This window comes from Penaeus vannamei, chromosome 42 (assembly GCF_042767895.1).
Source record: "Penaeus vannamei isolate JL-2024 chromosome 42, ASM4276789v1, whole genome shotgun sequence".
NCBI lineage: Eukaryota > Metazoa > Arthropoda > Malacostraca > Decapoda > Penaeidae > Penaeus > Penaeus vannamei.
The window spans coordinates 2,799,324-2,811,823 of NC_091590.1; the positions used below are offsets into that span (position 1 = coordinate 2,799,324).

At 45.2% G+C, this 12,500-nt stretch overlaps 1 protein-coding gene across 1 annotated transcript in view; it reads right to left on the minus strand.

Annotated features, from left to right (window-relative positions):
* The window catches only part of LOC113802368 (FAT atypical cadherin kugelei), a 135,015-nt gene that overhangs the window by 65,135 nt on the left and 57,380 nt on the right, over nt 1-12,500 (minus strand). The window contains exon 3 of the mRNA XM_070118461.1: nt 3,917-4,118. Coding sequence (XP_069974562.1) covers nt 3,917-4,118 — 202 coding nt within the window. The remainder of the gene's footprint in view (nt 1-3,916; nt 4,119-12,500) is intronic.

Here is a 12,500-nt window from a genome sequence, read left to right on the forward strand (position 1 = left end):
GGAAGAAAGAAGTAATAAATGCATGACGGGATGACACAGACTACGAACATTCACCCAAAAACAACACCAATTTCAGGCTATAACTATAATTACGACTCATGCAAATGCGGGCAACCACCGATCCTCCTCCTCCTCTTCCTCTTCTTTATACCTTCTTCTTCTTCTTCCTCTTCTTTATTTCCTTTTCTTCCTCTTCTTTGTTTCTTTTCTTCTTCTCCTTCTTTATTTCTGCTTCTTATTTTTCATTTTCTTCTTTATTTCTGCTTCTTATTTTCTATTTTCTTCTTCCTCTTTTTCTTCCTTATCCTTCTTCCTCTTCTTCCTTTCTCTTGTTCTTTTTTACCCTTCTTTCCCTTCTTCCTCTTCTTTATTTCTTTTTTTCCTTTCTCATTTTCTTTTTAATCCTTCTTTTCCTTCTTCCACTTCCTCTTTTTCCTCTTCCTTTCTCATTTTCTTTTTAATCCTTCTTTTCCTTTTAACTCTCTTCTTCATCTTTTCGTCTTTTCTTTCCACGATCATCTTTCATTTCCTATAATGCTGTTATTTTCTTTACATCAATACTATATATTTTTTTTTGCTTATTCGTTTTTTTTCCACTTCCTTCCTTTAGCCTACTTTCCCGCGTCTCAATTCTACATTCGATACGCCATAATCACCCTTATTGATCCTTTCACTAAAGCCGAGGGGCGAAATTTGTATCGCTGTGCAACGGTCTCTTAAAGTTTAAAAGGTATGGCTTACTTTTACTTACATTCTTTCTCTCTCCCTCTCTCTTTCCTTCTCTCCCTTTCTCCATTCCCTCTCCCGTTTTCTCACCCACTCCTCCCCCTCTCTCACCCATCCTTCTTCTTCTTCTTCTTCTTCTTCTTCTCTCTCTCTCTCTCTCTCTCTCTCTCTCTCTCTCTCTCTCTCTCTCTCTCTCTCTCTCTCTCTCTCTCCCTCTCCCTCTCCCTCACCTCTCCCTTTCCTCTCTCCCTCTTCATCTCTCATCTCTCTTCTCTCCCTTCCCTCATCTCTCTTTCCTTCCCTCTCATCTCTCTTCTCCCTCTTCCCTCTCATCTCTCTCTTCCTCTTCCTCTTCCCACTTAACTCTCTCTCACCCCGCCCCCCCTTCCCTCTCATCTATTCTCACCCTTCCCCCACATCTCTCTCTCTCTCTCTCCCTTCCCTTTCATCTCCCTCTCCTTCATTCCCTCCCTCCCCCCCCTCCATGGTCAGAGTAAGTGAGTCCCATAATACGCACTGGATCTTTTATAACCTTCATAACTACTATAACCATGATAGACTGCTGCCTTATAGGAAAATGAAGGAGTGGGAAGAGAGAAAACGAAGGAGCGGGGAGGAAAGGAGGGAGGTGGAGGAGGATGAAGAGAAGAGGATGGGAAGGAGGAGGAGGAAGAAGAGGAGGAGGAAGAGGAGAAGAAGGAGAAGAGGAAGAAGAAGAGGTGGTGGTGGAGGAGGAGGAGGAGGAAGAGAGAAGAAGAAGAGGATGATGATGAAGAAATGGAGGAAGAGAGGAGGAGGAGGAAGAGGGGAGGAGGAGGAGGAGGAAGAAGAAGAATAGGAGGAGGTGGTGGAGAAGGAGGAAGAGAAGAAGGAGAAGAGGAAGAACAGAGGTGGTGGTGGTGGAGAAGAAGGATGAAAAGGAGAAGGTGGAGGAAAGGGAATGAGGAGACACGGAAGAGAAAATGAGGATTGGGAGGGTAAAAGAACAGGGTAAGAAAAAGGAGGAAGAGGTGAAAGAGCGAGATGAGAGAGGAGGGTGAGAGGAGGGAGAGAATCATGCGGTATGGAAACGGAAAGGGAAAAAGACGAGGGAAAAAGATAAAGAAAATGAGAATGAAAAGAAAACAGAGAGGGAGAAAGACGAGAAAAAGGTAGGATGAAGAGGAAAAAGGAGGAAAAAAAGAAAAAAAAAGGAGAGATGGAGGCAAAAGAGAAGGAAGACAAGAAAGTGAGGGAGGAGGATAAAGACACATGTAATTTTTTTTCTCTTTCTTTCTCTCTTGCTGTATTCTCAACGGTTCTCTCTGCTGTATTTGGTTTTGAACTTGACGGTCGTTGAGTCTCTAGCGGTTATAAAGCAATACTTTTCCTCCCTTGAAATAATAATAATAATAATCATAATAATAATAATAATAATAATAATAATAATAATAATAATAATAATAATAATAATAATAATAATAATAATAATAATAATAATAATAATAATAATAATAATAATAATATAAATAATAATAAAAAAAAAACAAAAAAATAACAACAACAACAACAGCAATAGCAACAATAATAATTATAATAATTAAAAAAAAAATAACAACCACCATTATGAAAACTTCTGGGAACTCCAACCCTCCCAACGCCTTCAACCACCAAAATCTTCCAAAAAATCCTTTAAAACCCCTTAAAAGCCTCCAACCCTTAACAACAAAAATTACTCCCCCATTCAAAACCCTTCAAACAAACCCCTTCAACCCTTAACCCTCAACAGCAAAGAAGATTACACACCCATTCGAAACCCTTTAAACAAACCCCCTCAACCCCTTCAACCCTCAACAAAAATTACTCCCCAATTCAAAAAACCCTTCAACCCTTCAACCCTTCAACCCTCAACTCACCCATTAACAAAAATTACTCCCCCTTTCAAAAACCCTTCAAACAAACCCCTTCAACCCTTAACCCTTAACAACAAAAATTACTCACCCATCCGAAACCCTTTAAAACTCTTCAACCCTAAACAACAAAAATTACTCCCCCATTCAAAACCCTTTAAACAAACCCTTTTAACCCTAAACAACAAAAATTACACCCCCATTCGGAACCCTTTAAACAAACCCCTTCAACCCCTTCAACCCTCAACAGCAAAGAAGATTACTCCCCTTTCAAAACCCTTCAAACAAACCCCTTCAACCCTTAACCCTAAACAACAAAAATTACACCCCATTCAATTCAAAACCCTTCAAACAAACACCCTTCAACCCCTTCAACCCTTCAACCCTCAACAGCAAAGCAAATTACACCCCCATTCGAAACCCTTCAAACAAACCCCTTCAACCCTTAACCCTAAACAACAAAAATTACTCCCCCTTTCAAAACCCTTCAAACAAACCCCTTCAACCCTTAACCCTAAACAACAAAAATTACTCCCCCATTCAAAAACCCTTCAAACAAACCCCCTCAACCCTTTCAACCCTCAACAGCAAAGAAGATTACACCCCCATTCAATTCAAAACCCTTCAAACAAACCCCTTCAACCCTTAACCCTAAACAACAAAAATTACTCCCCTTTCAAAACCCTTCAAACAAACCCCTTCAACCCTTAACGCGAAACAACAAAAATTACTCCCGCATTCAAAACCCTTCAAACAAACCCCTTCAATCTTTAAGCCTAAACAACAAAAATTTCTCCCCCTTTCAAAACCCTTTAAACAAACCCCTTTAACACTAAACAACAAAAATTACTCCCCCATTCGAAACCCTTTAAACAAACCCCTTCAACCCTTAACCCTCAACAAAAATTAAACCCCCATTCGAAACCCTTTAAACAAACCCCTTCAACCCTTAACCCTCAACAAAAATTACTCCCCCATTCAAAACCCTTTAAACAAACCCTTTTAACCCTAAACAACAAAAATTACACCGCCATTCGGAACCCTTTAAACAAACCCCTTCAACCCTTTAACCCTCAACTTACACACCCATTCAAAACCTTAAACAAACCCCTCAACCCTTCAACCCTCAAACACAAAAATTACTCCCCCAATCAAAAAGTACCCTTCAACCCATCCAAAACCCTTTAAACAAACCCCTTTAACCCTCAACAACAAAGCAAATTACACCCCAATTACTCCCCCTTAAACCAACCCCCCTCAACCCCTCCAACCCCTCAAAACAACAAAGCAAAACCACTCACCCGTCTTGGCGTCGATGGTGAAGATGGACTGCGGGTTCCCTCCGGAGATCTCGTAGGTGATGTTGGCGGAGGGATCGGGGTCCGTGGCTCCGACGGTCACCACCACGGTGTCCGGCGGAGAGTTCTCGGAGACGCCGGGCCAGTAGACGGGCCACGAGCTCAGCGGGTGGTGGTCGTTCACGTCCTCCACCAGCACGTAGACCTGTAGGGGGAGAGAGAGGAAGAGGTGAGTTGTGAGAAGGGAATGAGAGATAAAAGTGGTGGTGGTGGTGATAAAAGGGAGGGAGGGAGATAAATGGAGAGGAAGGGAGGGAAGGGAAGGAAGGGAGGGAAATAGACAGAGAGAAGGGGGAAGGGGAGGGAGATAGATAAATAGATAGATAGATAGAGAGAGAGAAGAGAGGGAGGGAGATCGAGAGAGTAAGAGTAAAATAGGGTTTGGTAAAAAGGGAATGAGAGAGAGGGTGATAATAAGGGATAGAGAGTGGGTATGATAATACTTAGAGCACAGAAGGTGTGAGGGAGAGAGGGAGACATAACGTTGGTGGGGGAGCATTGATGATTAAGCAGAGGAGAATGGTGGTGATACAGTGGTGGTGAGGGAGGAAAAATCTTGGTGGATACACTCTTAGTCTCTCTCTCTCTCTCCCTCTCTCTCTTTCTCGTTCTTTCTCCCTCTAGCTTTCTTTCCTTCTTTCTTTCTTTCTCCTCTCTCTCTCTCTCTCTCTCTCTCTCTCTCTCTCTCTCTCTCCCTCCCTCCCTCCCTCTCTCCCTCCCTCCCTCCCTCTCCCTTTCTCTCTCTCCCTCACTCTCTCTCTCTCTCTCTCTCTCTCTCTCTCACACACACACACACACACACACACACACACACACACACACACACACACACACACACACACACACACACACACACATTCCTTCCTTCCTTCTTCTCTCCTTCCTTCCTTCCTCCCTCCCTCCCTCCCTCCCTATCTCTCTCTTCCCACCCATCTCCCTCTCCCACTCCCTCTCTCCCTCTCCCTCTCTTTCACCACCTTCCTCTTCCTTTCCTTTCTCCCTCTCCCTCTCTAGCAAGATATTATTAGAACAACCGCATGAAACGATGAAACAGCTTTGATGACACGACAGCACAGTATGTCAAGGGCCATGGGGAGGGAGGGAGTGGGAGGGGGAGGGTGGAATGGGGGAATGTGGAAGTGGAGTGGGTGGAGAGAGGGTGGAGTGGGGGTGGAGTGGAGAGAAGATACAGAGGGGGAATGTGGTGGAGAAGGTGGAGTGGGTGGATATAGGTGGAGTGGGTGGAGAGAGGGTGGAGTGGGGGTGGAGTGGAGAGAAGATATAGAGGGGCAATGTGGTGGAGAAGGTGGAGTTGGCGAGAGAGGGTGGAGTGGGGGAATGTGGAGGTGGGTGGACAGAGGTGGATTGGGTGGAGAGAGGGTGGAGTAGAGAGAGGATACAAAGGGGGAAGGTGGAGGTGGGAATGCAGAGAAGGTGGAGTGTGTGTGGACGAATTGAGTGGTTGGGGGAATGTGAGGAAGGGCAGAACGTGAAACAGGGTGGTGGGGAAAGGAGTGGGGGGAATTGTGGTGGGAGGGTGGAATAGAGTGAAGGGAAGTGTGGTGGGGATAGAATGATGAGAGAGGGAAGTAGAGTGTGGGGGGGGGGGAAGTGTGGGGAAGACATGTGGTGGAGGATAGGGGGCGGAAGAGAAGTGTGGTGGGAATAGATTGATGAGAGGGGGAAGTGGAGTGTGGGGGGGGGAGTGTGAGGAAGACATGCGGTGGAGGATAGGGGGCGGAAGGGAAGTGTGATGGGGATAGAGTGATGAGAAAGGGAAGTAGAGTGTGGGGGGGGGGGAGTGTGAGGAAGCCATGTGGTGGAGGGTAGGGGGACGGGGTGGTTATAAGTGGTAGATGGTTCATCTATAAGTAGATGAGGGACGAAGGACTGAGAAGCGGAAGGAAGGGTGTGTGTGTATGCTGAAAAGGTGGAGTGAGTGTGTTGGGGGTGGTGAGGGTGGTGGAGAGGGGGGAAAGGCGCAAAGTGTGACCAACAAGCACCCTCCAACACCCTCCTCCCTCGCCTCCTGCCACTCCAAAGGTGCCCAGATCCTCCTCCTCATCTCTCATTTTTTCCTCTTTGATGACTCGGAAATAAGGAGGGGGAGAGAGGGAGAAGGGGAGAAGGGGAGGGGGATGAAAGGGGGAGATGGAATGGAGGAGGAGACGAGAAAAGAGGGAGGAGAGGGGGAGAAGGGGAGGAGGTTAAAAGGGGGAGATGGAATGGAGGAGGAGACAAGAAAAGAGGGAGAAGAGGGGAGAGGGGAGGAGGTTAAAGAGGGAGATGGAATGGAGGAGGAGACGAGAAAAGAGGGAGGAGAGGGGAGAGGGGGATGAAGAGGAAGAAGGAATGGAGGAGGAGACGAGAAAAGATGGAGGAGAGAGAGAAGAGGGAGATTAGAGGAGGAAGGAGAGAGTAGAATGGGGAGAGAAGAGAGGGAGAGAAGAGGGGGATTAGGGGAGGGAGAAGAGAGGAGAATAAGGAGAAAAGAAGAGAGAGAGAAGGGGGAGATTAGGGCAGGGAGGAGAGAGAGGAGAATAGGGAAAATAAGGGAGGGAGGAGAGGGGGAGAGGGGAGGTGATGAGAAGCGAGGGAGCACATGGGGAGAGTGGGGAGATTAGGGGAGGGAGGAAGAAGGAGGACTTCTCCAGGAGCTGTCAAGATGTTGTTGAGTCTACTGATGATTAAGCAGGCACACATTTTCCCTCCTCGACCACTTCTCGTCAACCTGAGTCCTCCCTCTCCTTCCCTCCCTCCCCTCCCTCTCTCTCTCTCTTTCTTTTATTCTTTCTCTCTGGCTCTGGCTCTCTCTGTCTCTAACTCTGTTTGTCTGTGTCTCTCTCACTCGCTCACTCTCAATCCTCCCCATCATCTCTGTCGCTGTCTGTCTGTCTGTCTGTCTCTCTCTCTCTCCCACCCTTCCCTTCTTCCCCTCTCTCTCTCTCTTTTATTCTTTCTCTCTGGCTCTGGATCTCTTACTGTCTCTCTCTCTCAACAAATCAAGAGAGAGAGAGAGAGAGAGAGAGAGAGAGAGAGAGAGAGAGAGAGAGAGAGAGAGAGAGAGAGAGAGAGAGAGAGAGAGAGACAGAAAGAAAGAGACAAGAGAAAGAAACAAAAATAACCAAGAAACCCAAATAACAGAGAACCAACAATAAGAGCAAGAACCCCCTTACCCCCTCACCAACACCCCCTCATCCTTCCCCCACTCTCTCAACCCCCTCATCCTTCCCCTACCAACCCCCTCAACCTTCCCCTCTCCTCCTTCCCCTCTCAACCCCCCACCCCCTCCCCTCCCCCTCCTCTCCTTCCCCACCCCCTTCCCCTTCCCCCACCATCCCCACAGCCTCCAACCTGCAGCCGAACCCGCCCGGCGCCCTTGCCCGCCCTCACCCTGCCGACCAGCTCGCAGCCGAGGGAGTCAACTCACTTTTTTCTCTCCCTTTAGAGATCCCGTTAGGCCACGTTATGCACCGGCCCCGCACTCTGCTCTCGCCCTCCGCACGCAACGCGGCTTAGAGGCTTTGTGTGTGTGTGTGTGTGAGGGAGAGAGGGAGAGACGGGGGGGAGGGAGAGAGAGAGGGAGGCAGAGAGAGGGAGAGAGAGAGGGAGGGAGAGAGAGGGAGAGGAGAGAGGAAGAGGAAGGGAAAAGAGGAGAAGGAGAGGGAGGAGGAGGAGAGGGTGTGTGTGTGTGTGTGTGTGTGAGGGAGGGAGGGAGTGTGTGTGTGTGTGAAAGAGAGAGAGAGAGAGAGAGAGAGAGAGAGAGAGAGAGAGAGAGAGAGAGAGAGAGAGAGAGAGAGAGAGAGAGAGAGAGTTATTTTTCATATCGCTCACTCTCTCGTTTCATTTTTTTTTTTTTTTCCCATTCCTTTTCTGATTCCATTCTTCCCATATTTGCTCCCCCCTTTTTATTCTTTAATTGTCATTTTCCCATTCTTCTTGTGACTTCATTCTTCTCATATTTTCTCACTCTTTTTCTTCTGTTTCTTTTGTCTTTCTTCTCATTCCTCTTCTTATTCCATTCTTCCCGTATTTCCCATTTCCCTTTTTCTTATCTCAACTCTTCTATAGGCGAGAACGAACGAGACACAGAGGCACAGCGGAGAATGAATGAAAAAGGGAGGGGGAGGAGGGGGAAGCAAATGGAAGAATAGAGAATGAATGAAAGGGGAACAAGATACATGGGTGATAAGAGATGGTATGTGTGTGTGTGTGAATGTATTGTTTTGTCTTTGTGAATGAGTGGGTGAGAGGGAGGGAAGGAGGGAGAGAGAGAATGTGTGTGTGTGTGTGTGTGTGTGTGTGTGTGTGTGTGTGTGTGTGTGTGTGTGTGTGTGTGTGTGTGTGTGTGTGTGTGTGTGTTTATTATGTATACGTGTGTGTATTTGCAGTGTGTGTATGTGTGTTTATGTATACGTGTGTATATTTGCAGTGTGTGTATGTGTGTGCATGTGTATTTGCATTTGTGCATGTACATGTGTATCTCCATTCGTGCGCACGTGCGTGTGTGTACGGGCATGTATCCACGAACCCGGGCGCGTGCGTCGGGTCCCAAGGATCTCTCTCTCTCTCTCTCTCTCTCTCTCTCTCTCTCTCTCTCTCTCTCTCTCTGTCTCTCTGTCTGTCTGTCTCTCTATTCTCTCTCTCTCTCTCTCTCTGTCTCTCTATTCTCTCTCTCTCCACCCCCTCTCTCTTCTCTTATTCTCTCTCGCTCTCCCTCCCTCTCTTCACTCTTTCTCCTCTCCCTCCACACCCTCCCTCCCCTCACCCTCCCTCCCTCCCCTCTCGCCCTCCCTCCCTCCCCTCTCGCCCACTCACCCGCCGCCCGCCTTGCCATGTTAGTCAAGTTATGGAAATCAGGCCCCGGTTTCTGTAGTCAACGACCCAGCGCCCCCGGGATGATGGAGCCGCTCGCCCGCCCGCCCGCACGCCCGCACGCCCGCCCGCCCACCTCCAAAGAAGTCGCTTCGTTCATCCATTCAATCCGTAAGGGCGGTTTTCGCTCGTCCCGACTCCGCGCTCCCGTTACCGCCTCGCGCCCGTTCATTCATTCGCTCGCTCGCTCGGGTTGGGCGAGAATCTGCTCTCTTTGGCTCGTTCAACAGCTGTTTTGGTCTGTTCGCGGGCGTTCAGCTGGATGTCTCTCTAGTTTGTTCACGGTCGTTCAGCTAGATTTCTGTCTCTCTAATCTGTTCATAGTCGTTCAGCTAAATGTCTGTCTCTATAGTCTGTTGACAGCCGTTCAGCTAGATGTCTGTCTCTCCGATCTGTTCATGGTCGTTCAGCTAGATTTCTGTCTCTCTAATCTGTTCATAGTCGTTCAGCTAAATATCTATCTCTGTAATCTGTTCGCAGTCATTCAGCTAAATGTCTCTCCAATCTGTTCACAGTCTGTCAACTAAACATTCTCTCTCTCTCCAATTTGTTCTAGCCGTTCAAACTAAATGCCTTTCTCTCCAATCTGTTCACAGTCGTTCAGCTTCATTTCCATCCCGGAGTGTGTTGGCAAGGAGTAACCCACCTGGATATCATTGCAAAAAAAATATAGTTCTAGATGCTAAATGGTTCCTTCTTTACAATATAGCAGCTATCAAATGCTAAATGGTTTTCTGTTTACGATCTAACAGCTATCGGATGCTAAATGGTTCTCACTTTGCGATCTAACAGCTATCGATGCTAAATGGTTCTCACTTTACAATATAACAGCTATCGATGCTAAATGGTTCTGTCTTTTGATATAACAGCTATCGAAAGCTAAATGGTTTTCTGTTTGCGATAAAACAGCTCTCGATGCTAAATGGTTCTCTCTTTGCGATATAACAGCTATCAAATGCTAAATGGTTCTCGCTTTACGATCTAACAGCTATCGGATGCTAAATGGCTCCCTCTTTACGATAAAACAACTATCAAATGTTAAATGGTTTTCTGTTTACAATATAACAGCTCTCGAATGCTAAATGGTTCTCTCTTTACGATAAAACAGCTATCAAATGCTAAATAGCTTTCTGTTTACGATAAGGCTGCTATTAAATGCTAAATGGTTCTTTCTTTGCGATCTAACAGCTATCAAATGTTAAATGATTCTCTCTTTACGATAAAACAGCTATCGATGCTAAATGGTTCTCACTTTACGATCTAACAGCTAACAAATGGTAAATGGTTCTCACTTTACGATCTAACAGCTATCAAATGGTAAATGGTTCTCACTTTACGATCTAAAAGCTATCGAATACTAAATGGTTCTGTCTTTTGATAAAACAGCTATCGAATGCTAAAAGGTTCTCTCTTTACGATCTAACAGCTATCGAATGCTAAATGGTTCTTTCTTTACGATCTAACAGCTATCAAATGCTAAATGGTTCTCTCTTTACAATATAAAAGCTATCGGATGCTAAATGGTTCTTTCTTTGCGATATAACAGCTATCAAATGCTAAATGGTTCTCTCTTTACGATCTAACAGCTACCATATGCTAAATGGTTTTCTGTTTACGATAAGACAGCTATCAAATGCTAAATGGTTCTTTCTTTGCGATATAACAGCTATCGGATGCTAAATGGTTCTCACTTCACGATGTAACAGCTCTCGATGCTAAATGGTTCCCTCTTTACGATCTAACAGCTATCGGATGCTAAATGGTTCTCTGTTTGCGATATAACAGCTATCAAATGCTAAATGGTTCCCTCTTTACGATCTAACAGCTATCGGATGCTAAATGGTTCTCTGTTTGCGATATAACAGCTATCAAATGCTAAATGGTTCCCTCTTTACGATCTAACAGCTATCGGATGCTAAATGGTTCTTTCTTTGCGATATAACAGCTATCAAATGCTAAATGGTTCTCTCTTTACGATCTAACAGCTATCGGATGCTAAATGGTTCTCTGTTTGCGATATAACAGCTATCAAATGCTAAATGGTTCTTTCTTTACGATCTAAAAGCTATCGAATACTAAATGGTTCTCTGTTTGCGATAAAACAGCTATCGGATGCTAAATGGTTCTCTGTTTACAATATAACAGCTATCGGATGCTAAATGGTTCCCTCTTTACGATAAAACAGCTATCGGATGCTAAATGGTTCCCTCTTTACGATAAAACAGCTATCGGATGCTAAATGGTTCTCTGTTTACAATATAACAGCTATCGGATGCTAAATGGTTCCCTCTTTACGATAAAACAGCTATCGGATGCTAAATGGTTCCCTCTTTACGATAAAACAGCTATCGGATGCTAAATGGTTCTCTGTTTACAATATAACAGCTATCGGATGCTAAATGGTTCTCTGTTTACAATATAACAGCTATCGGATGCTAAATGGTTCTCTGTTTACAATATAACAGCTATCGGATGCTAAATGGTTCTTTCTTTGCGATAAAACAGCTATCGGATGCTAAATGGTTCTTTCTTTGCGATATAACAGCTATCGATGCTAAATGGTTCTTTCTTTGCGATATAACAGCTATCGATGCTAAATGGTTCTTTCTTTGCGATAAAACAGCTATCGGATGCTAAATGGTTCTCTCTTTACGATAAAACCGCTATCGGATGCTAAATGGTTCTCTGTTTACAATATAACAGCTATCGGATGCTAAATGGTTCTCTGTTTACAATATAACAGCTATCGGATGCTAAATGGTTCTCTGTTTACAATATAACAGCTATCGAATGGTAAATGGTTTTCTGTTTGCGATAAAACAGCTATCGGATGCCAAATGGTTCCCTCTTTACGATCTAACAGCTATCGAATGCTAAATGGTTCTCTATTTACGATATAACAGCTCTCGATGCTAAATGGTTCTTTCTTTACAATATAACAGCTATCGAATGCTAAATAGTTTTCTGTTTACGATAAGGCAGCTATCAAATGTTAAATGGTTCTTTCTTTACGATCTAAAAGCTATCGAATGGTAAATGGTTTTCTGTTTGCGATAAAACAGCTATCGGATGCTAAATGGTTCTCTCTTTACGACCTAAAAGCTATCGAATACTAAATGGTTCTGTCTTTTGATATAACAGCTATCGAATGTTAAATGGTTCTCTCTTTACGATAAAACAGCTATCGATGCTAAATGGTTCTTTCTTTGCGATATAACAGCTATCGGATGCTAAATGGTTCTCTACGATCTAACAGCTATCAAATGCTAAATGATTCTTTCTTTACGATATACTTGTGTGGTCGACGTTACTAGGAATTCACCAACGGCAGCTTTCCATTCCCAATCCCGTTACGGTAGAAATGCGATTGAACTTAATCCATTATTCCCTTCGAATCGTCTACAAACAAGGCTGTTAGGACAAAGCACGAACGACCTCGTTAGGGTAATTCTGTGCTCCCCCATACCCCATACCCCTACTACATGTAACCATCCTCCCCTTCCTCTTTCCCCTTCTTCCTCTGCTCTTCCCCTCCCCTCTCCCCCCTTCACCCTCCCCTCTCCCCCCTTCACCCTCCCTGTCCCGTTTCTCCTCCATCAACCCTTTCCCCCCTCCCTCTCCTTTCCTCCCTTCTCTCCTTCCTCTTACCCTC